Raw genomic sequence first — 25,492 nt, 5'->3', positions numbered from 1 at the left:
ATGATGAATCATGCGTATAAAGTACTTAGCGTGGTGCCAGGGCCCCAAATAAGCACTTAAAAAGTAGTAGCTAGGATTTCTTGGTAAACACTAAAAAAGAGAATAATTATTACGTCAAACAAGTTTTTTTAGGTGGCCTTTGAGAATTATGTTACAAATTTGTATTCACGTGTTGTAAGTATGAACTTTGCTTTCATTTTTCTTCATAGGCATTTTAAACTGTTGTATGGCATACAATGTCGGTCTCCCGGAAGCAAAGATATTTTCTGGTCCTTCAAGTGAACAGTTTGGCTATGCGGTGCAGCAGTTTCTAAATCCAAAAGGCAACTGGTAAGAATAATCTCTTCTTTATTATTTCAATAAAAATAGTAAAGAGATTTAATATTTGATTCCAATTGCTTGTTCAAATTGGTGCATGAATATGTTATCAGTAAGTAGCTCCCAAATATCCTTAAATGAAGGATCTTTCCTTGAGAGTTGATAACACTGAGATTGATGATTAATGGGATGGTGTAATGGTACTTTTTAAAAACCTGAATAGAAAACTTTCTCTAAATATTCCATAGGGAATTCACGATACCAGTTTTGGCCATTTAATAGATAGATAGATGATAGATAGGTAGATGGATGGATGGATAGATAGATAGATAGATAGATAGATAGATAGATAGATTTGTCTTCATTTCTTCTTCTGTAAACTGGTACCCATTGAGCCTTTTAAATATTCGGCTAGCTAATGCTGCCTCTGGGCCATTTCTAGATGGTAGAATTTTTGCCTAAATTTTCTCCTTCAGCAAGGCTTCGTCTACTGGCTTCATTCTAAGTCAGCCTTACCTACTCCATGTGGTAAAGAATCCTCCCAAGCATCCATGCAAAATTTACAAGGTGCCTTTCTCTAGTGCATTTAGCATCTTTTATTTTTGCCCCAAAGTGCCCCAGTTTTTTAATGCTGTGTAAGGGTTACATTTATAAACCATAGTTACACTTATGCACAACTTCCTTCGTGGATATGGAAACATATACCCCCATTGCTGGTTTAAATTTCCCATAATAATAATGAAAATCAGCCCAGGGGAAATCAGATGATTCTGAAAGTTGTCTTTAGGCAGAAGAGCTGTAGCTCCTCTTCTGCCAGAGTTGATGCCACTGGTGGACAGGAGTCGTGCCGTTGGAACCTTATCTCCCTGTTGCGGCAGAAGGCTTCGGACTCACCCTGGAGCTTCAGATCCTAGATCCTCTAGAGCTCTTGCCAATGATTAAATGAGCTGTTGTTGGCTTATCAAATAGACCTATAATTTATTGCCTTGTTTTCTGTGTGAACTTATGTTTGAGGTTCTAAAAAATTCAGTTCAAAGAAATATTAAAATGCAAATTATTCACATTTTGGAGCATGCCTGTCTGTGTGATAGGAAACAAAGTGAAATTCTCACTTGAGAGGGTAATGTCTCTCAAAAGGTGTCTTGGAGGAGGTGACACATGCGGCGGGTCTTAAGAGGTGGAGATGAAAAGGCTGGAGAAGAGTATTAACTAACGTGAGGAGACTTGGAAAGCAGGGTATGTTGCAGACAGTTTGTCAATCACTCGGAAGGATAAGAACAATCTGGTTGGAAACCCAAAGAATAGCAATTACTGTCATTATTTGGGATATGAGAGAGAGTGCCCCTCCGACAATTATCTGATTCTGCTTTGGTAACCACATAAGGAAGCTAGAGAGACGTTATGGTCAGTGTAGTTTGACCTTGGAATCTAGCAGATGAAGTTGCTAATGACCTACAGTTCTACATATCCAGCCCTGATTCTTTCCTGAACTGTGGACGCCCATATCAAACATCTCCACTTTAATGAAACCCTCTGTGCCTTTCCACTGCAATTAAAATAAAATAAAATTCCTTAAAGGATCCTCCATGCTCTGGTCTCAGTCTGCCTCTCCCATCTCAGGTTTTACCCCCTCACCCTTATTATTATTCACTGTGCTCCATGAGTTCTGTCTGTTGTCTGCCCCTTGAACACACCAAACTCATTCCTGCTTCAAAGCTTCTGCACATGCTTTTCTCCTGGAAGGAACCAGCTTCTCAAGATCTTCACTTGGTTGGTTGATCCTCTTCTTTCAGTGTCAGCTCAAATATTTCCTCCTCATAGAGACCTTTAGGACAAGCCTATCTAAGTTAGCACTTCACCACGCCTCTTGGTCACTCTAGCCTTTTATGCTGATTTATTTTCTGTGTAGCAGTTATTACCATCTGAAATGATCTTTATTTGTTTATAGGTTCATTGTCTGTCTTCGGCCTCTCTCTGAGAATAGAGACATTGTTTTGTTCACTGGTGTGTCCACAGAACCCAGAGTGGTATCTGGCATTGAGTAGGGGATGAATGATTATTCATCGAATGCATGAATGAAAGTCCTATTCCCAAATGATTCACCCAAAGTACTCTACAAAGTGAACTGTAGTAGACTGACTTAAGTCTGAGCTGAACAAGACCTTCAGACGCACTCTGATAATCTAATTCATAAGCATGGACTTGCTGAGGGAAAGCTGGCATTAAGCTTGAGGTTATTCTTTTTAAGTAACAGTTTTTCTGGGATGGGGTAAATCTAAGAGAAAGAGCCACCACTAGTAATAGATGCTATTTAAGACAATAAGCCTGTCGCGAATTGTAAGGCAACTCAACCACTGGACACACTGCAGGTTGGAAATTGAGGAAGAGAAAAAGAGACAGAAAGTTGACAGGAACCTAGCACTCAGAATCCTGGGAAAGTGAGAGGTAACCATTTCTTCTTTCTCTCTCCAGGATTCCCTCTAAGCACACAAGACATTGTTAAGACAAGTGTATTAGCAGTTTATGGTGAGATTCTGGTGCTCATAGGGTTGTGTTAAGACCAGGGACATCAGACATTTCTAAATCCTGCCTTGGCTTTCTCATGACATTCCTGAAAGATGTGTAAACACAGGACAATGGCTATGTGAAAACAAGACACCACGCTATTAATGGCTGGGCTAGTGCTTTTAACTACAGTGTAGAGCTTTCTGGTAAGGTGTAGTATTAGGCTGAGCAAGGCCTTACTTTCCTCAAGCCTATATATAATCACCAGCTGGTATGAGCATAGGCCACCACACAAGAAGAGAAGGGAGAGTCATTGTCTTACCTGAGAGGCTAACCCTGTGGAGGTGTGAAGCAGGAAGGAAAGACAACAAAAGCTGGCCTGGCATGCCAGTCTGTGTCCTTTCACTGATCTGGCCTTGCAAAGCAGAGAAGCACAGAGGCCAGGTTGTGGCCATGATCTTCTAATCTACCATAGGCTGGACACTACGGGAGGTGCAGAGTGTACAAAGCATAGACCTTGACTTCAAGGAGTGTGGAGTAGAGTCAATGAGGAAGATTTACATGCAGAGTAGGCAGCCGTGAATAATGCTGGAGACCTAAGTGCCAACCCCTTGTAGTTAATAGTGTGTGTTCTTTCAGTGTCACTAGTTATATTAACTTGCTATTAAGAGCTCATTTTCTCTTCCCAAGGCCTGGGACCCTAGAGGGTCCAGGTTCCCTCCTGACCTCTCTCATTCGCCTGGCCCTGCCAAGGTGCCTTGCCCTGCCAAGGTGCCTTGTCACAGAGGGCAGGGCTGTGGTAGGATCCAGGTGAATGGGTTTTCCCACTCCAGTGCTGGAATGGGCCACAATTAGGACAAGCAGCCTTCACAACTCTCAGGCTCAAGGAAAATAATATGAAACTTGGAATCCAGAATTGCCTATTTGTTTTGACAGTTGGCACTGTGCCCTTTTCCACTCCTAATTTATGACAATCGGACAGACATTATGGAAGTAGCAGATGTGGGAAGGACTGTTGAAACATTAACTTTCCTTCTGATACTAATCAAGTTAACTTTGGGCACAGAAAGTGGTATTACTATAAATTCCCTTAATAAATTGTGAGTCTTTTTCCCTTAGACATTGTATATATATAATACATACACACGCACACACATCCCTTTATTTCCTTTACTCCCTTTCTGCTTGTTCTGAAGCTGCCTTTGGTAGTTTTTTCCTCTGCTTAGTTTGACTTTCTTTGCAATCTCTCTTGTTGAGCCCAACTCCATCTCTCAGCCCTTTCCTTCCTTCTGACAATTCACTTAAGGATCTAGTCTGAGTTTTCTTAAATCACACTCCACTATTTTTAAAGTACAACCTTAGCTATTCCATATGTCCCATGTTTCTAAGAATTTGTGGGCATATTTTACATTGGGATCTATAAGATTTTAACAAAATAATCTTGACTCTTTTGCTAGTTTTATTTATTAGACTTTTATTACACTGTGGACTTCGACCCTAGAAATAGTGGTGATATGGCTTTGAGAATTCTTGAACCTTTTTAACAGTCTCAGATGAGCTGGATAATTTTAGAAGCAAGATTCCCTCCCACGCAGAGCACCAGCGCGCCCCTCTGTCTGTAAGTAAAGTTGTGGTCTGTTCTCCCTGCAGTGTAGGCAGAGGGTCATCTCGCTTAGGAGCCGTCATTTTACACACAGGATGTTCAAATGTAGATGAGGCAATGTTTATCACAAACAATTATACAAAGGATTGAGATATATTTAAAATCGCTTCCTGGAAGCTCGTGGGGATGTACACTGTTTGTCTGATCTGAAGGCCTTTCCCAAGCACAATCTGAGCTCATTATATGACTCAAAAACCTTAGAACACTGCAATCACTTGTGTGACGAGGACTGTGTGGGAATTGAGGGTATTTCCAGTGGTAGAAATGTATTTTCTTGTTCCAATGAGAACTAGTGCGGGCTTGTACCTTAAGAAAATAGGAGGATTAAAATGAACGTGTGTTATGGCCCACAAAAAATTCCATCTATATATGAGCTTATATTATAGTTTTAACTATTTAATTAAGAAAAATTTTAATAAAGCCCTATGTGTGTTATAAATATAACAGATTGTCTTACACAGATATGTCTGTAAGGGAATTTTAAATAAAGAATAAAGAAGAAACATTCCATTCTATAACAAACATCAAAGATTATGTCATATAGTACATTGATAATAACAATACCTAGTTTTACTGAACTCTCTTTCTTTGTCAAACGCTTAGTACTCGTAATGACTCTAAGAGTTTTGTAAAATTGTTCTCCCTTTTACAAATGGGGAGACTGAGACTTAGACAGGTTAAGTAGTTTGCCAAGATTACAGAGCTAATAGGCAATAAGCATAGGGTAGATTAACGCAAAACAGAGATGAGATGTTCCAAATAGATGTATTTTTGTAAGTATCCAAGGAGGAGAGTAGCAGAATGTAATTTATATATGTAATTTATATATGTATATATATTTATGTATGTTTATAAATAACATTTAAATATAATTTTCATGTATGTAAACTTTATAAAGTAAGATAAACTTCATTCAGTATCTTGAACTAAAAGTTGTGTCACAGAAAAGTCTTGCCTGGGCAGGGATGACAGTTAGCATCTGTCTTTTCATTGTCTCATGGACAAGGACTTGTCATATAAGTCAAGAGCCAGAGCACAAGGGTTTGTTTAACCCTCAGCTCCCCCACCACTAGCTGAGTGACTTTGGGAAAGTCACACAACCTCTCTGGAGCACAAAGAGAGTGCCATCCCTACCACACCAGTATGTTTTGAGTACCTTGTGACAGAATAAAAATAAAGCACTTCAAAAACTCAATCATTGTGCATATGTGACATACTTTCATGAGTATATAGGAAGAAAACCAGGATTCTTCATAACTGGTTCCTCCCGACTTCTCTCCGCTGCCTGCTCCTTAACCATTTCTCATCTGTCGTGGATTAGCTTCCATGCACACTGGATTAGTTTCTGCCCATTTCTTCTTCTTGGCCAAGAATGCTATTCTGATCCCTTTTCCAAAATAACTACGTCTTTGTCTTTCATTATGGCCTTTAAAGATTAGCCAATATCATCCTTTATGTTTCTTTCCAAAGATAAAATTCTCTGGCCGTTAGGTTTTCCTGGCAGTGCCATTTAACATGCTCACTTTGTTTATTCACAGGGTTTGCTTTGATTTTAAATCCATGGCACATATATTCCTTTGTATTCTTTCATTACATTTTAGTTAATTTTCACTAACTTATAACTTAGTCCAATTTTTGATTCTGTGAGGGCATTAGAAGTCTGATTATAACAGTCTTGCACTTTTAAGTTTGAAAAACTTGTTGCTAATATTTTTGTAAATAATTATTATGCTAGTCCCATCTAATTAAACCACTGCTCAGCCTGACTAATAGAGGTGTGAAAGTGGCATGTCATCTGCCAACAGTGACTTTCCCTTGGTTAGCAGTAGAGGCGGGATAAACAGGGAACCAAACACCTTTAGGACCCCATGGACCACCCCAGTGTTCACTCACCTACATTTGTCACAGCAGAGTTGTTAATTTTTTTCCACTAAGTTAAAATAATATTTATGGCTAAATATTTTGAGTGGCTTACATTAATTATCATAAATAAAAATCTGTAGTAGAAAGGGCACTTCAAATATCCCTCGCCCTGACTTAATTCTCTCTTCCCCAACTCTGGACACAAATTTGTGTATACCTGCAAACACACAAACACACATAAACACCCATCTTTTGTGACTTGCGTGTGGGATAGGTCTGCTGCTCCAGAGTGTCTGGAGACCTTCAGTGATCTGTGAAAACCCTCCATGCCTCAGCAGCTAGTCTTATCATTTTAAGCTTTCTTTGCATTAACACCTGAACGTCTGTTTCTGGAGTAAAGTTCGTTTACAAAGGTGGTATTACTATGAATTCCCTTAATAAACTGTGAGTCTTTCCCTTAGACGTTATATATATGTAATACAGACACACCCCTCTTCTGGTGGCCGGCTGTCTGAAACTTCTCAATCTGTCTAACCCCCTCGGAAGTGGGATTTGGGGAATGCGAAGTAGCACAGGTGGAACCTATTTGTTAATTTGTTTATGACCCACAAAATGAGAAAACAATGAGGACTTCTCCTCCAGATGAGTTCTAAGTAAATTTATGATGGAAAAGATTGGGGATTTGGAATGGAAAGACATCAGTGCAGATCTAGGCTTTGTGGCCAGTTAGACACTCAGACTCGGTTCCTTTATAGGAAAAGAGGAATAGTTATGACACTTGACCTCACAGGCTGTCTACAAGGATCGAAGGAGATGATGCACATAAAAAGTGCTTTATAAACTGTAAAGCAGTTTACAAATGTTGTTGCTTTTCCAGTTCTTATCATTGATAAAACAACCATCTGCCAATCACCTAGTTGAAAAGAACTATCTCATAGGTTTCGATTTATAAAAATACGGCGGTCTTAAAATCACGCCTGCGTTCCCCGCCAGGGCCCGAGAATGTGGAATTTATGTCATCACGAGGCTTTTGTTGGATGAGTCATCGTCGCAGAATCAGTCTTTATTGATTCATTTGCTTCCTGTGCGAAAGCTAATTTCCAGGGTTTTTATAAGACGGAGGCTTAAGATGTTTTACAAATAATTTGGTTGGTGGACTCCGCTTCAGGGGACCGAGAGACCTTGTGGGTTTAGCCATCCCACTGTTTGAGGAAGTGATCTGGCAGCCAAAGGAGGCTGAGGCAGCATAATGAGGCTTAGACACTAAAACTGCCTTTGAATAGATGCCAAAGAGCTTAACTATTAACTTTATAATAGCAGTATTTCTCAACCAAGAGCTAAGTGTGAATTCTCTTTACCTGTCTTCCTCCTTCCTAGAGACCCACCGTCTTCATGGGTGAATTCTTTCCATCATATGCTCCTCTTACATTACAAGCAAGAAGCAGGTAGCCGTATAGAACTCACCGAACCCCTTGGTTGTCAATGGTTGGAACTAAACAATATAAGGAACAATATTTACATTTATATACTGTGGGTGTTTATATAAATTTCTCACATAAATGTGGGTGTTATATACAATAGCTTCTAATTTCAAGTAAAATATCCCCTTGGGTGTCTGATAGGCATCTGAGACTGAAAGTACCCCTGCTGAACTCCCAAGGTCCTTCTCTCAACATCTCGCTCTACTGCTAATTTCTCCCTTATCCAATCACGTCCACTCGGATCCTTTTAGTTTCTCAGCGAAAAACCTTAGACATCCTTGACTATTCTTTTGTGTTTTGTATTCAAAAACTAACTTCTCAAGAAATCCTGCTGGCCCTACCTTCAAAATATATCTAAAATGAGGCCGTTTCCCACCACCTTCCCTCCACCGGCGCTGTTGGAGCCCTCTGTCACCCCTGGGCCTGGACTGTTGCAACACCTCCTAAATGTTTCACCTTCAGCTTTGCCTCACCTGATGCAATCATTTTCAACAGAGCAGCCTTCAAAATCCTTCTAAAATATGTCAAATCACATCACTACTCTGCTGAAAACCCTCCAATGGCTTTCTCATTTCACTCAGAGGAAAGCCAAGTTCTCACAATTTCATGCAAGTCCCTTTGTGATCTGGCCCCATTACCAATCTGACAATCACCTCCTACCCCTTCCCCCTCGTGCGCTCTGGTCCAGCCACAGACCACGTGCACTTGCTGTTCCCACACCCTAGACTGCTTTTCCACCAGAGTCCTATGGTTTACTCCTTCACCTCCTTTGAGTCCTTGCTCAAATGTCACCTTCTCCCTGAGGGCTTCCCTGACCATTATTTATTTATTTATTTATTTTTGAGGAAGATTAGCCCTGAGCTAACATCTGCCAATCCTCCTCTTTTTGCTGAGGAAGACTGGCCCTGAGCTAACATCTGTGCCCGTCTTCCTCTACTTTTTATGTGGGACGCCTACCACAGCGTAGCTCGCCAAGCGATGCCGTGTCCGCACCCAGGATCCGAACTGGCAAACCCCCGGTGGCCAATGTGGAGTGTGCACACTCAACCAATGTGCCACTGGGCGGGGCCCTCCCTGTCCATTCTAATAAAGATTGTAATACCCTTCACCCCACACTCCTAACTCTATCCTACTTATTTTTCCCACGAAGTACTGCTTATCATCACCATATGTTTTACTTATTAAATTTATTGTCTATCTTTTCCCACCAGAATATAAGCTCCACGAGCCCAGAACTTTTTGACTGACTTATTCATTAATGTATCCCCAGTGCCTAGAATCGAGTCTGGCACATAGTCAGTCTGGCCACCACATACAGCCTCACAGGTTGTATACAGCACAAGGCCAGGGCACACCATTCATATGGGAATGGTCCCCTTTGGAGTTGTGCAACATATCAGCCCCATAGGATCTCAATATCTCAGTAAACTTTTGTTGAATCAAATAAACAGCTTTTGCCTTAGTGTTTTAAGTACACCTCTGTCAATAATGTCTAGAAAAATCTCTAGCATTGAAGGAACGCTTGGAGAGTTGAGACTCACAGACCAAAGGAAGATATTTATAACAGCCCCTGGATTGTGGGTTAAAACTCCCTATACCGCCATAAATACTGTTTCCTAACTAAACAAAGTATTTTGAATTCCGCTGGAGGTGGGCAAATTGGCTATGTTTTGGAACTCTACATAATCACTATTTTCCCACAACATAATTGAACAGTAAGTGTTATTTTAAGTAGTCTTGGAAGAATTCCCAGTTTCACTGTAGGAAAAGAGAAGTTTATATCTTGGGATTTTGTTTTGTTTTGAGAATCAGCACACACGACTGTCAGGCAGCTCTTTTGTCTGGTTGCGGTTAAGTTCAATCCATTCCTTGCGAGAGGCTGTGCCCTCCTTCAGCAGGTTCACCCACTAACTTAGCGTGTTCCCCACCTTTGTAGCATCCTCTCCTGGCAGGTTTCTTCCTGCCCCAGCTGATTACGTAAAATTTTATGGATAAATATATCAGCCTTCCTCATCTTCCTGTCTGATTAATTTAAGAATTTCACAATCCCCTCGGAGTAGCCACCGGTGATGTCATAGCCCTTCCTTATGGGGATGAGCTGTCAGGAACCAGGAGTTCACCCAGGCCGTGAGGTACAAGTGAGGAGGAGAGTCTACTGGAGACGTTGCCAAGAAATGAGGTGGGCGGTGGCTTTTAAAACACTCTCTGTAGTGACTAGGACGACCTGTGGGTTTACTAATGTGGTTCGAGATGTTTCAAGAATGAGTCATATATGATAAGGACACCTTTATTGCTCCTTAACAGTCACCACAAAGGTCTGGCTTCCCACTGTTTTCTACTGTTTTGTGTTAAGAGTTTAATACGGCATAATACTCCCAGGGTTTATATGTATTCTTGGAGAGAATTTCAGGTTCTTTCACATCCCTCTTAAGTGGGACACGACTGTGCAGATGCTTGCTTTCTCTTCTTCCTGTCTGATTAACGGAGGAGGGCCATAACTCTCTCAGTGGTAGCGGAGATGTCGTAAGTCCTCCTGAGCTGTGAGGTTATCAAATCCTGAAATCTTTAAAGAGGTGGCAAGAGGTGACGGGGAGAATGTTCAGGCAATGCTTAGTCGACAGGAAACAGGAAGTAGCCTTTTGACCTACTGTTTTCATTGAGAAAACGGGTAGCTGGTGGTGCAGCTTTACCACTGGAGGCTCTGAGAAAAAAAATGGTTAAATTTTAGATGAGAAACACTTAACTTTTGTTCCTCAGTGTGTTTCTCTTGGGCTGTGGTGAGGATGGCTGGGAAATGTGCACAACAAAAGTCCCCTAAATTACCACATTTGGTACTATCTGAACATACCCTGTTCTCTCTCCTCTGCATTGTAAACAGTACAGCCTGGGCCCCACAGTGTGGATCTGTTCTTACAGTCTGACCTTGGCTGGTGTGCTTCTGGTTTGCAGCCTCCTTATAAACCACAGAGGCTACACACCCCCATCATGGTAGGTGTGGCCTGGCCCTCAGTTTCCAGTTTCTACTCCTTGATGGTTCTGCAACCCAAGCCACCTGTTAAGATAGTTTTCCCAGAGACCAGCCCCGTGGCCAAGTGGTTAAGTTCTCGTGATCCGCTGCGGCGGCCCAGGATTTCCCTGGTTCGGATCCTGGGCGCGGACATGGCACTGCTCATCAGGCCACGGTGAGGTGGCGTCCCACATGCCACACCTAGAGGGACCCACAACTAGAATATACAGCTATATACTGGGGGGATATGGGGAGAAAAAAGCAGAAAAAAAAAAAGATTAGCAACGGTTGTTAGCTCAGGTGCCAATCTTAAAAAAAAAAAAATAAAAAGATAGTTTTCCCAATCTGGGCCCTATTTCAATGGAGAGGAGGAAGAATAGTCTTAAGAATTAAGAGCCCAGGCTTCCGAATCAATTACACTTGCCTCTCACTATGCATGTGAACATGAGGAAGTAGCTCATCTCTTGTATCTTGGTGGTTCCATCTGTAAAATAGAGATAAATAATCTCAGACTTGTTTTGCTCATTAGATAATGTTGGGAAAGCCTCACTCACAGTACCAGCTGTTGTAAGGTTTGCTGTAATTAATATCAATTCCCAGCATGCCAAGGGGCGGAGCCACACTTCTTATTATAGTGTCTTGCTATAAGGTGCTATTTTGTTCCCTGCAGATTCCATAGTCAGCTTTTGCTTAAAAAAACACAAGTTTGATGCAGAGTAGCTATGTGGAGACGGAATCAAGAACAGTGACACTGAAAAGAAAGTAATACTTTCTTTTCAATTTTGTTGAGTTTTTTCACCTCTTTTTTTGTCTTTAACTTGGACAAAAGAAAATGCTCTTCAATAAGGACAGAAATAAAAATTTTCTACTTAACTTCTCCTCAATCAAGAGAGTTCTTTTAAATAATACTGCAGAATTATCCATTCGTTTTTTTCATTCATTCATTCAACATGTTCGATTTCATCCATTCATTCAAAAACATTCATTCACCTCGTAGCCCTCGTGGACATTTCCTACGTAGTGGGAGATTTAGCCAGTAGGCACATGGTTGCAGAGTAACATGACAAAAACTGGGCTAGGGAAAGGTCAGAGGCTATGGAAGTCCTCAGGAGAGCCACCTTGCCCAGATTCGGAAGAGCCAGGGGACTTCCTGGAGGAAATGGGTCTAATGGGAGTCTAACTAATGAGTAGAACTTTGCCAGGCAGGGAATAGCATGTGTGAAGGTTTAGAAGCAAGAGACACTCTGATCTGGTGGGAGAGCTGAGTTCAATTTATGACTGAAATAGAGAGTTTTAGGAAGTTGAGTGGAAAGAAACAGGGTTGGAAAGTAAGCAAGAGCAGATTATTTCTCTCTATATTTGTTTATACTATAAGATGTGTCCTGCACACCAAAATCCAAGGTAATGTAGTACCACTTTGGAATGAAGGACTTGTACAGACAGAGAAAATCCAGCAGCTGGAGGACAGTTTTCACAGTCCAGAGGCTTGATACGTTTCCTAATTTCCTCTGAGTTGTCATGAACGTGAAGAGCATCAGATATGATCAAACATGCATTGCAGATCCTGCCACTGATTCTCTCCCTCCATTAAAATGAATATTGGGACTTACTAATATCCAACACTTAGATTTCTATCTTTTTCAAAACCTTAACCTGTATGCCTGATATTATTGTAATACTATCTATAGGCAATATTTTAACAGGTAGATGATGCTAAATTATCTGCTCATAAGAAGACAGAAATCTTTCAAATCTACCCTTAATCAGAGTTAACTGAATTTAAGTATTCTAGAATGTTCTATAAAATATTAGTTTGAGAATAATAGTATAAGATGAATAAGGGGAGAAACTTATTACAGAACCATTAACTGTCTTTCAAAATAAGCCGTATTTTCCTTTTTCCATGATTGTTCATGCTGTTCCCTCTGCTGAGAATGCTGACTACCACCTTCATCCTTCAATGTCCATTTTCACTTCCTTTGACCATTTTAATGTTTGTTCTAAAGGAGAACTTATTCATATCTTTTTGTTCATTTGTATTATTAATATTTTACTTGTCTTGTATTTTAAACAGTTTCACTAGATTTAGGAGACTGGAGTGTGCCTTAGTCTTTTTTTTCCACTGTAGGGCTTAGCAGGGGGCACATGCTGTTTAATCGATAATGATAAAATGTTTATACAGAAGGCTCATGAAAGAATTTAAGTTTCATAGACAGATAATCTAATCCTTCCCAACTTTGACAAGGAAAAAACATTGAATTAAATATTCTTTCTTAGTAACTGGGTGTTGCTGAATACTTAACTTGCTGTAGTTTCTAAAGATCAGACTGTTCCATGGACTCTTTCTATCCGTTCTTCTCTGACCAGAAATGTCGGGGGAGTAGTTCTACGGGAAAACACATAGTCTCCAGCTGGAGAAGCTCTGTAGGAGCTGAAACTAACCAAAGGGAGGATGTGAGCACCACTCTCTGACCTCTACATCCTATATTCTGGCTATAAACATGTGACGCTTAAGGAGAGCCCCATTAGTATATTTGCTAAGGATCCCTTATATAGACAGTAAATACAAAGCCGCTTAGATAACTCATCCATTCCCTAAGTAAGTTAACATATGAAAATGCTTAGGGCACATAAAGCACTCAACAAATGTTAGTTTTTGCTTTTGGTTTTAATATTGTTTCATTTTTTAGAGCTATCCTAACCAGTATGGTAGCCACTAGCCACATGCAGCTACGGAGCACTTGAAATGTTGCTTGTCTTTATTGATATGTGCTCTAAGTATAAAATGCACACTGAATTTCAATGACTTAAATGGAAAAAAATGTAGATAGCTCATTAATAATTTTTATATTGATTGCATGCTAATTTGGATATATTGAGTTAAATAAAATGTCATTTAAGTTAATTTCACCTGTTGCTTTTTATTTTATTAATGTGGCTAATAGAAAATTTAAAATTACATCTGTAATTGTACTTTTATTTGTGGCTCACATTATATTACTCACATTTGTGGCTTGCCTTTTATTACTCAGATTGTGGCTTGCATTACATTTCTGTTGGACAGGACTGCTTCAGGGAGACCTCCCAGGGTGTTGTGGCAAGACAGCTGTATTGCAGACATTCTTCAAGGATTCTTGATCCACTAAGAGGAAAGGAAAAAGATCGAATTCTAGCTGAACACATATGAACTGTTCACTTATTTATTTATTTATTTATTTATTGTTTAATCTGTAACTATTCGATTCGGTTTCCCTAACTATATTCACCTTTTTTTTGGGGGGGGGGGGGGTGGATGGTGAGGAAGATTGGCCCTGAGCCAACATCTGTTGTGAATCTTCCTCTTTTTTTTTTCCTCCCCAAAACCCCAGTGCATAGTTGCATATTGTAGTTGTAGGTCATTCTAGTTCTTCTGTGTGGGATGCTGCCACAGCATGGCTCGATGAGCAGTGCGTAGGTCTGTGCCCAGGAGCCGAACCAGTGAACCCTCAGCTTCTGAAGCAGAGTGCATAAACTTGAGCACTCAGCCATGGGGTCAGCCCCTTGCTTATTAAAAATTGAAATTAAATGTTTTTTCTTCATGGTTTTGTGGTCAGTCTTATCTTTAAGAAACTATAGCTAACATTTTATGTCTAACAAAAAAACTTCCTATTTCTAGGTTACTGGTTGGTTCACCTTGGAGCGGCTTTCCTGAGAACCGAATGGGAGATGTCTATAAGTGTCCTGTTGATCTATCCACTGCTACGTGTGAAAAACTGAATTTGCAAAGTAAGTGGTAATTAGCAATGAGGTTTTTTACAAATGACAAAAATCTCAATTGTTATATACCTGGATGAAAAACAACAACAAAACCAATCATCGTTCTGTCTTAAAGAAATACAGACAGCTTGTTTTATTTTGTCTTCGTCTCTTTAATCATGTGGGGCCAATTGTATCCAAATTTCCAACACAGTTTGAAGACCTGATTTAATAAGATGCGTAGGAAAGGTACTGCCTCCTGGACCATCTGCCCCTAGACTGTGGACCAGTTTCCACCTACATTTAGGATTACTTTGCTGATTACTTACAGAAATCTGAAGCTATGCATACCTTTCTCCCTCCTCAAAACAAACCGTTAAGTATAGAAATGTCACTACGAGAGCTGATCCTGGAGGTGCTCAGAAATACTGTGTGTTTCTGTTCATGTCTAAATTATTTTATTCTAATGAAAAATATTCACAATTTTTAATTATTTGTAATTGTTTGGTATTGCTGTTTTAATTATCCACATCTCAGATGCTTTCTGTTAATGCAAAAAGTTACTAAAAGTCCAAGACTGGAAAGCTAAACAAATCGTGTTTTCACGCCTTCCTGACGCAAGTAGAAAGTTGCTCAATTTGATCATTGTCGTTATTCAAAACAACCAGCACTGAGGAGTCGTAGAGTTCTGAAGAATTAAGGCATGAATTAGGAAAATACAATGTTATGGAAATCAAGGAAAGAAAGAGATTCAAAAACCATGATTAAGACTTAGAAACATGGCAGGAGTGTTTCTTACACATCCCTGCAAACCTAACTTCTAGCATAATTTCTGGCACGTAGTAGCAGCTCAGTAAGCATATTTTCAGTGAGGTGGAAGGAGTCAGGATGTCAAATGCTATGGAGGTTGAAGGATATGAGGACTGAGTAAAGATCATCTGCTTATTTGAGGAGGTTCTGGGTGATCTAGATTGGTGTTTTCTAAACATTCTGAACACTCACCACACTCACCGTATGTATATTATACATACATATGTAAATATATATTATACATATATAAAATTTCTAAGAATATATGCATTAGAAGTGAGTGCTCCAAAGTTTTATTATGTACCTCAAAAGCTTTATTATATCACCCCTAATATATCACATCACCTCTAACTTTTAAACACTCACCTCTAATGTATATATTTTATTTTTTAAAAATAATGTACTTGTACTGACATATTATCTTTATAAATAAAAATAAACTTAAAAGAATAAAAAACATACATATGGAAATTCTATTATTTCATTTCTGACTCGGGAAATCATATTGTGTAACTTTCTTGCCTAAAGGGTAAATCCAGCAGTGTTGAGGGGAGAAAATAGATTACAGAGAATTTAGGAGCTGGTGAGTAGTGACCAAGCACGAGGGGGGAAAGGAGACCTCTATTTCCAGAAGTTGGGTAGTGAAGGAGAACTGGGAAAATAGTTTGATGGAGTAACATGGTTAATAGAAGATTTTTCTAATAAAAAAAAGATGATCTTATTTGTAGGGAGAGTGGAAGGAGGTGATAAGGGAGTGACTATCAGTCAAAAATAGAGTTAACTGGATGGAATTAATGTCACTGGTACCTGGGAAAATGAGTCTTAGAAAGAATGCTCCTTTCTCTAAGACACAAAGGAAAGAGAACAAGTAATTTTAAGAATTACTTAAATTACTGGGTCCGATCAATCCCTGTGAATAACCTGTCTACTCCAGAGATAAGAGAAGCTGAGATTACCTTCAAGGGTGATTGTCGTTTTCTGGAGTAGACAGGTTATCCACAGAGTTTGATGGGACCCAGGTTGAGTTTGGAGACTTGAAAAGAGGGGTAAAGTTTTAAAATGGTCACCCTGGGAAATGAGGGATAAATGAAAGTGGCAATATTGGCTTGGCAGAGATTAGAGAACAAGAGTAAATAATGATATTATTGAAGAGAATTCCAATGTCCAATAACTCAAGAATGGATACAGTGAATGATGCCCTAGTTCAGTGGGAGAGAGGAGGTTGGAGAGATTTATTTATTATTTTACATGGCTAGTCTCATGGTTTCCTTTTAAAATTTACCTACTATTATGTTGAGCCAGATTCTACCATATGGCATTCTTTGATAACACTTTAAGGACAATTTTACTAATTCAGAATAAAACGTTAGATAGAGCCATCATGACCTTGGAAAGAGCAGGGATGCAAACTTGTGACCAAATGCTGTCCTCGGATATGCTGTGTTTGGCCAGGACTTTGATTTTTAAAAAATTTACATTTAAATGTGTATAATTTGTGCCCTTTCCAGACCCCACCCCCTAATATCTTACGTTCTGCATCCTCAAGCATTTAGGTGAGCTGCCCCATCACTGAAGGCATTTCATTTCCCTACACCTGATTACATAACGCGAGCACCTGGACGCAAAACATTAACTTCAACGCTACACATAAACATGAGTATGTGTGTATGTGTTTAACAACTTTAAATAAACGGTGAAGATTTAGTCACTTTTTAAAATCTTTTTCCCTTTGAAAGCTTCCACAAGCATTCCCAATGTTACCGAGATGAAAACCAACATGAGCCTTGGCTTGACGCTCACAAGGAATGTGGGAACCGGAGGATTTCTTGTGAGTATTGACTTTTCAAATCCTCATTCCCCTCAAGCAAGTGTGAAGTCAGTATCTTCTCACCATCCCTCCTATCAAATCTAATCTTGAGGCTTAAATATTAGAGCATGCTTTTGGATAAATCATGCTGTGTGGATATCCAGTGTGAACTAACAATCTGATGGTGTGTGGACTTCTTAAGATAGTCAGCAAAACCATGGCCACAGAATGATTTGAGAAAGGGGAGCAAAGGGAACACCAATTCTTTGCCCTTGGAAAGTGTGCTTAGTATTTGTTGATAACAGCCAGATTCCAGGTCTCATTTTTACTTGCTGTAGGAACATTCAACAGAGTTATTGCTAATTCAGAAAGTAAGTTTCAAAGCTAAAATATGTCTTTGTTTTTAATCATTTCCTATAGCCATTGGCTAATCTTATATTATTTAAGGTGTGGCTCAATCTCTTATTTCATGTTAGCATTTATTCTCATTTAGTTTCTAGAATGCTGTGAAAGACATCGCAGATCAGTGAAATAGAATGCCTTATATAACAAGTGATCCGAGGACAATTAATTAGTTAATAACTTACGTATCCAAGTGAACTTTCAAGTGGATTAAAGAGTTAATGTAAAAAACTTGAAGAAAGTGGAAATTTTCTGAAATGGGGAAGAATTTCTGAGCTTAGAACTAACAGAAAAAATAATATAGGAAATTGTTGAAAAGATTCGACTATCTAAAAAATAAGATAGGAAATTTTTGAAAAGATTTGACTATATGAAAAATGAAAACCATCACACACCAAAAAAATATTAAAGGCAAATAAACACCCAATCTTATTCAACATTTCCACCAGCTCTTGTAGGTGTGTGCTAGTTGTATTGCCCTGCTACCATCGTCTTAGAGAGTGTAATTGAACTTTCCATTAGCTATCTATACTCTTGGCGTGCTAACTTAAAAGCTCCTGTGTATAACTGCATTATTCTAAAAATGTAATCAGTTTTGAACAATGTCATTCTACTTTCACTAATAGATATTAGTATTCAGACAGACTTTGGTACCACTAAGTAAATCAACTATTGCTTATAATAGGTGCTCCATCAGTGCATAAATGAATATTGCAATGAATCTTCATGGTTTATGATATTCCAAAGTCTTTATTATAGGGTTGCTTTCACCTTTTTTTGTTTGTAAGGTTGAATAGATTTAGAAAGAGGAACATATTGAGATATAGAGATTACAGAATGTGCTTCAAAAGTTTTAATCAGTAACTTCAGGTAAAGTGAAACAAATTTCCAAGAGAATTTGAGAGGTTAATTTAGCAATCAATGTAGCAAGCAGAGAGGGAGGGAGGAGGGGAGAGAAAAGAAAAAGAAAGAAGAAAGAAAAAAGCGAAAGTTTCCTTTACATACCTAAAAGGTCAACATCTTAAGATACTCTTAAGAATTATGTGGAAAAGACTGACAATCATCACATTTTTTTGAAACTTTTTAAGTTCTGGGCTTAAAGCAGGAATGTAGTTCTGGCATTAACAATTGGCATATTCTAATTTCAAGTTCTTAATGCTGTTTTCCACTGCTTTTAAAGCAAAAAAATCTTTTTTGAATACTTTGTGAGTTATTATTCTTCAAGGTGATAAAAAAAAAACCAACTTGGGGATGGGGATATAGGAATCAATAATTGGTGTCTGTTATTTGGTGAACTACCAATTTTCCCCTAAAAATGAACCAGTTTTATAGGGGGAAAAACTATGCCTTGTTCGTTGAGCGTGAAATATGACTACAGCTGCTTCTCCTCTGAGCTACCAACAATTAAACTGGGTCAAATAAAATACCCTTTTATTCTTCCAATGGCTTTTTTGCAAGTCCACACTTTTGTGCTCAGTTTTAACAATTGATCCACAGCTTTATATTGTGTTAAACTTGGTAGATGTTTTTTAAGATCTTGACTAGACTTCTCTTTGCCAATTTTTTCCTTTTACATCTGGTGATTTTAATACTATTTAATCTAATATTTCCCATGTAAGTGAATCAGGAGTTCTTGACATTCAAGGGCTGCTGAAAAGCGGAGACTTGGGGTCTGGTTAATGGAGATATTAAGAATTGGAGCACATGTGATGTGGGCAAGGAGACAAGTGCCATCCTTGATGACTGAAGGTCTTAGGGAGTGAAAATAGGAATTCTGAAGTCCTCAAAGAAATACTTTATAACAAAATTAAAAACTGGCAGTTCATGAACCTTATTGTGTTTGTTTAGCTCACAGAGTGGTTTTTTTTTTTTAGCTGAATTTTCACACAGAATTTGCCCTCTCTGACTCTCCTTGAATATTTGTGAGATCTGGTAACACAGGGCCTGGCCTGTTTCACACCAATCAATGGGCAGGAGCCATAGTGGCCTGCTCCTGTATAAGGTGTGGGTTCTTCATGCACCTTGCTGTCTATACCTGGCCCCAAGCACTCTTCTTGGTTTCCTGCCTGGCCCTTGGCAACGTGGGTTTATGGTTTCTGCTGAATAGTATAAATAGAAGGGACAGGAAGAGACCTATGTTCAAGAATGACAACGATAATGACGCTGGCTGACAATTATATGCTACTTGCTATTTACCTGGCACTGTTCTAAGTGTTTCATAGACCCATTTTACCTTCACAACTACCTTAAAAGATAGGAGGTATGATTATCCTCATTTTACAGATGAAGCACCTGAGAGACAAAAAATGAACCGTGCACTCATTTTTCTCCTGGGTGTTCTCTGAAAGGAAAGTACCCCTTTCCTCTGTCTTTGTGGGTGACTTAATGGGCTTCTCCCTACGCTGAAAGCTGTCCCAGACAGTCTCAGTGCCCCTCCTGAGTGGCCTGCCATTGGGCACAGCACGTCGGCCACCTACTCCCTCACTTCTCTTTGCTCCCATGCACTTTCACTCAAAGCCATTTTTGACTTAGTTTCAAGAGTTGGCAATTCCTAGTATCTGGTAAAAGAGCAGAAATGATTTCTGAGTTTCACAAATGGAGAGATAGAGGGCTAACCTTTTCCATGTGTTTTGTCATTGTTCTCATTTCTTTGAAGACATGTGGTCCCCTGTGGGCACAGCAGTGCGGAAGCCAATATTACACAACTGGTGTCTGTTCTGACGTCAGTCCCGATTTTCAGCTCTTGGCCAGCTTTTCACCTGCAGCTCAGAGTAAGTGACGAATGTGCAGAAGGTCTGAGCAGTGCCTCACAGAAAAGGAGGGGAAAAATTTATCAACAAGTGCCAGTCACCCCCTCAAGTCTATTTTACTGTAAATCTCATTTTTATATGGGTGTGAAGTTTGACTCACCTGTGGAAATCTGTTTCTTTCATCTTTTCCTGTGTAGCCTGCCCTTCCCTCATAGATGTTGTGGTTGTGTGTGATGAATCAAACAGTATTTATCCCTGGGAGGCAGTAAAGAATTTTTTGGAGAAATTTGTACAAGGCCTCGATATAGGCCCCACAAAAACACAGGTATGGATGTCAATAATACCTACACTAACCCATGGCTTGCTTTCTGAGAAAATATTGTTGGATATGAGGTCTTAATTTTTGCATTTGTCGGATCCTCATATTAAATGCATTTAATGGTGATTTTGAAAGTTTGTTGAAACTTGTACTACGGTGAGTTATTTTGTCTATACCTTTGCCCAATGCAGGTTGGTATTTGAGCTTAGATTTCTATTTCCGACACAGGCACTGGATGTGGCATATAGCATTTTAATCCTCTTGAGTTGTTTATTTTTCCCTCCTCTAACTCATGAATTTACCAATACATTTTAATATCCAATATGTATTTTTTTGTTATTCACACTTGAACTGATAATGAATTCCTTTTGTTTACTTCTTACTGGTAAAAGAATTATCCTTGAATTTTTAGATTTTTATGTATAAGTCCATAGACAGCACCATTCTGCCATTTATTATTTTAGACCCTTTCATCATATTCTAGTCCGACCTTCCTTTTTTTACACAGGACAAGTCTTTTCAATAATTTTGTATAACTATCTATGTTTTAAGGAGTTTTAGTTTGTTTTTCTATCTTTTTGAAGTAGGCAAGCAAAACTCAGGAGCAGAAGCTTCATGCTTCTGTAAAACTGAATAGCATTTATTTTTAAAGTTTGGGGCTTTTTTTCCTTTCTTACTTGATCTGCCATTTTACAGGTCATTCTGGTTATAGCAGCACCCCGAATGCATGTCAACAGGGACCAGTCCACAGGGTTACCAGTGTATGTTCCTGGGTTGCATCTGATGTTCCAGTGTCCAACATCTCGTAAAAATTGTTGGAACATTTTTCCCTAAATGCTTTGCAGATATCTGTGTTGAAATTTGATTTTCTGCTTTTCTGTAAGGTATCATAAAATATTGTTACGTGTTTTCCTCATTGACTTTGCTTTTCAATACCAAAAGGATGTTAGCACCCTCTGAAACTTTGGAGGTTTCACTGTAGCTTTTACCAGAAAATTCAGTCAAATAAGACTAGATATAGCACTGGTTTCTGGAGAGCATCACTGTGAAGGCCCCTCATAAGAGAAGTTTTCATATGTATCTGCTTATTTTCACTGTCTCTAAATGGATTACCCCCAATAACATGACTTACTGTATTCAAGTCTCTCGTATGGAATTCTTAGCCTTTCTCTTCTTGTCTTCCTAACCCAATGCATCTTCTGCATCTCCAGAGGTGGTTTTGCTCAGTCTCTTTTCTTGCAATCTAAATTTGACCTTTCTGTCAGACCTAATATACCTCATTTCTTTAAACCTTCGATTCAGCCTTTCCTTTTCTCACACAGAAGTTCTGGAGCTGTGTCATGGGAGTCACTACCCTCTTCCTCTCATCTTAGACTTCAAAATCCTCAGAGTCCTTTTCTTTTTCTCAAGTCTTACATCCTATCCTAAGGAAAGGAGTCCAGCAATATCATATTTTTTGCCATCTTCTGGGTGCCTAGTTAATGCCTTTCTAGCAAAATACTTTATTGAATTCAGAAACCCAGGGCTTGCCTTTTCCACCTTCCTTACATGCTGACCTTTATTTCAGAGGCCCTTTCACCACTTTCCTCTTATTGCCATTTCCTGTTCTGGAAACCCCAACTCCTAGGCATAGAGGATGATTTCAGTGCTGAGAACAAGGACATTGACAGAAGTGTCTGACCTTCTCGATCTAAAGGATTAGGGAATGTGCCCAAACATCTTATTCAGAAGTTGTCAAGTCTCTCAGCTCTCTCAAATAAGACTCTTTCTGATGACATTTTCTCTGAAGACCGGAAACTTCCTGCCCCACATGCACATATAGCAACTTTCCTCCAGGGATGCTGAAGTCTGTGATTAAAGGAAATCCAGCAAAATAAATACATCCAAATTGACTGCATTAATTAGAACATTGGTTTTTCTTGTATTCAACTCTAATTCTTTGGTTATTATCTAATTATCCTCAATGATGGATGTTCTCTTCCATCTGTGACTACTTATAATTGTTTACATGTTTATATCCATTGGTAATTAGAAAATGTATTTATATCATTTCAATCTTCCTGTTACAAACTTTATATTAATAGTTATAGTAAAATATTATAGGACCATGCTTTAAAATCTACAGTTATTGCTCTTGAAAACCAAATTGCACACATCATCCTACTTATCAACAAGTACTGTTCCTGTACACTGGTGACTTCTAAAAAGGAAGTCACTGCATTGGAAGAAAAATAACTATTCCTAAGAACAAAGTTGGAAATGGTTCCCTTAAGCTATCAGTCCAAGTCTAAATGCACTTTTGATTTTTATTATATTCATTAAATAGAAACGATTTATCACTTAATGACAACCCTTTAATAAACTTCTGCTTTCTTGAAGGTGGGGTTAATTCAATATGCCAATAATCCAAGAGTTGTGTTTAACCTGAACACTTTTAAAACTAAAGCTGAGATGGTTGAAGCGACATCCCAGACATTCCAATTTGGTGGGGACCTCACAAATACCTTCAAAGCAATTCAATATGCAAGGTAAGTTATGATGCTAATAGGCCAATATTTTGAGAAAATAGAAGCACTTATAAGTAAGAAAAAGGAAAGAAAAGACAAAGAAAAATAATATACCTGGTAGCCACACTTAAATCAGAACTAATAAGAGGAAAAGTTTGAGCATTCTGTAACTTGAACACTTTGAGAAGGCAGTGGGAAATGAAATTTAAAAATCTTTGATTTCTAGGAATTTTATGAGCTATTACACTATTTTTTAAGATTTTATATGAAGTAAATGAAATGAAATTAAAAGACCTTAGGTTAAAACAGTAGGAAATGGGGCAATCTGCAATTATTTGTTAATATTTATCGAGGCCACAGAGGACTTGAGCTAATGGAGCACTTCATGCAAATTAAGAAGGGCCAAAGAACCTTAAATGTTAATGACCTAGGAGTCTGAATTTAATTGAGTGAGTGTATGATCCTTATTACAATCTGAGGCAGTGTGAACTTTACAACTATATAGCTCAGTTTCTCTGTTTTCTCGGCACCGCTGACCTTCATCTGCTGTTTTCATCAGATACCTTTACAAAAATGCTAAACACTCTCCTATTGTTAAAAAATAAATGAGAACAATAAGTTCACCTTCCCTTCACCCTACTTCCTGCCTTTTTCATCTTGTGCATTCTTCCTTCCACTACCGTAACTCCTGAAAGAATTGTCTATACTCCTTCACTTCCTTGACGCACATGGCTCTGTGACCCGGTAAATGTGGCCTTCTTAATCACCCAGAAACCCAGGGGTCCTGCCTCAAGCCTCATCCTTTTTAGCTTCCTGAGCATTTTATAATGAGGAGCACACACTGCTATTCCTGCCTCAGTTGCCATGATATCACAAACTTCTAGAATCCCTGCCAACTTTTTGTCAACATTTTTACCTCTTTACTGGCTCCTTTTCCCATTTTTTCTTCACAAAACAGAGCCATTTTTTTTTTTATCACCCTTTTCTCTTAAGCATTGTATCCACTCTTGTGGCATCAGCTTCAGCCCTATGTGGGTTACCCCATTGCTGTGTTGTCAGCCCTGAACTCGCTCCCGGAATTCACAGAGGCATCCAGCTGATGCTGATTATCTTCATTTGGAGTGCTGGCTCACTTATCAAATTCAGTACATCCTAAACTGGCCTTGTTCTTTTCCTTACCCATCCTCATGATTTTGCCATTTTGAGTCACGTCACCACCTTTTTGCCCAGTCACTCGGGGTAAAAACTTGATGATTTTCTTTGTTCTTTCTGCTCCTTCTTAGATCACACATCTGGTCATTCACCACATCCTGTCATTTCTATTTCTGAATTCCCTGTTATATCTGTCCCTCCTTTTTTCTGGGTATATATTCCAGTTGCCACTTCTATCAACTAGTTACGCTCCGTATTTGTCTCAAAAGCAGATTTCCTACAAGAGAAGATATGGTTGATTTGGTTAATCTTTATTATCCCTATTAAGATGTCCTTTTGGGTGAAGCTGTCTCATAGGCTGCTGGCCAGTCAATGTATCAGCTGCCAGTAGGCGGAGTCCCCTTCCTGGTCCAGTAAACTAGACCTAGGGGAAGAGTAAGTTGACATAGCAAGTCGCAGAGGATTTAGAAACTGCAGAGGGCCTGTATTTTCAGCAGTGAATATAGGTGTGGCATTTTTCCCTGGAAGGAGCCTGGGGCCTGGCAAGCTTTCTTCTCGAGGACAATAGCTACTGTTAAGATGGGACTTGCGTGGCTTTCATCATCTTTTCAAACTTTGGTTTTCTCCCTGTGCCAGCATCTCTTTCTTACCACTATTTCCCACGCTAACAGGAATCTTTCCAGTATTAGGAGAATCACCTAACTTCTTCCTCACACCTTCCAGAATGTAATTACTTCTATTTCTTTCTTTCTTTCTTTCTTTCTTTTTGATCTGTTTCTTTGCGACATCAAATAGAATTCTGACACTCTTTCAGTAAATATTGCCATATTCCATTCATCTTATTTCACTGAGTGCCTATGGTTGCAATTTATTTTTCCAAGACCTGAAGGTAATCAAAACTCAGTGAGGCACAGTTTCTACCCTCAGCAACCTTCTCATCACATGAGCTCTACCATAAGTCATAAAGAGTATAATTCACTCAAAAGGTATTTGATGTGAGTTCTGTAATTCAAATTTATCTGGATGAGAAATATGAAAATTTTTTGGATATTTCTTTGTTCTACTATATAGAATGCAGAAAAGTTGTAGGAAATAAAATGATACTCTCGGTTTTAAACACGTTGAATTTAAAGTGCCCCTTACACGTTCAGGTGAAAATATCCAGCAAGCATT

At 39.0% G+C, this 25,492-nt stretch overlaps 1 protein-coding gene across 2 annotated transcripts in view; it reads left to right on the top strand.

Moving 5' to 3' along the window:
* ITGA2 (integrin subunit alpha 2) overlaps window positions 1–25,492 on the top strand; it is a 93,566-nt gene that overhangs the window by 24,503 nt on the left and 43,571 nt on the right. For both annotated transcript variants that reach the window (XM_070246825.1, XM_005604279.4), the window contains 6 exons: window positions 210–330; window positions 14,493–14,602; window positions 17,119–17,210; window positions 20,248–20,362; window positions 20,539–20,666; window positions 23,040–23,188. In XM_070246825.1, coding sequence (XP_070102926.1) covers window positions 210–330; window positions 14,493–14,602; window positions 17,119–17,210; window positions 20,248–20,362; window positions 20,539–20,666; window positions 23,040–23,188 — 715 coding nt within the window. The remainder of the gene's footprint in view (window positions 1–209; window positions 331–14,492; window positions 14,603–17,118; window positions 17,211–20,247; window positions 20,363–20,538; window positions 20,667–23,039; window positions 23,189–25,492) is intronic.

The sequence above is a fragment of the Equus caballus genome, chromosome 21, assembly GCF_041296265.1.
Source record: "Equus caballus isolate H_3958 breed thoroughbred chromosome 21, TB-T2T, whole genome shotgun sequence".
NCBI lineage: Eukaryota > Metazoa > Chordata > Mammalia > Perissodactyla > Equidae > Equus > Equus caballus.
This window is presented reverse-complemented; position numbering and strand designations above follow the sequence as displayed.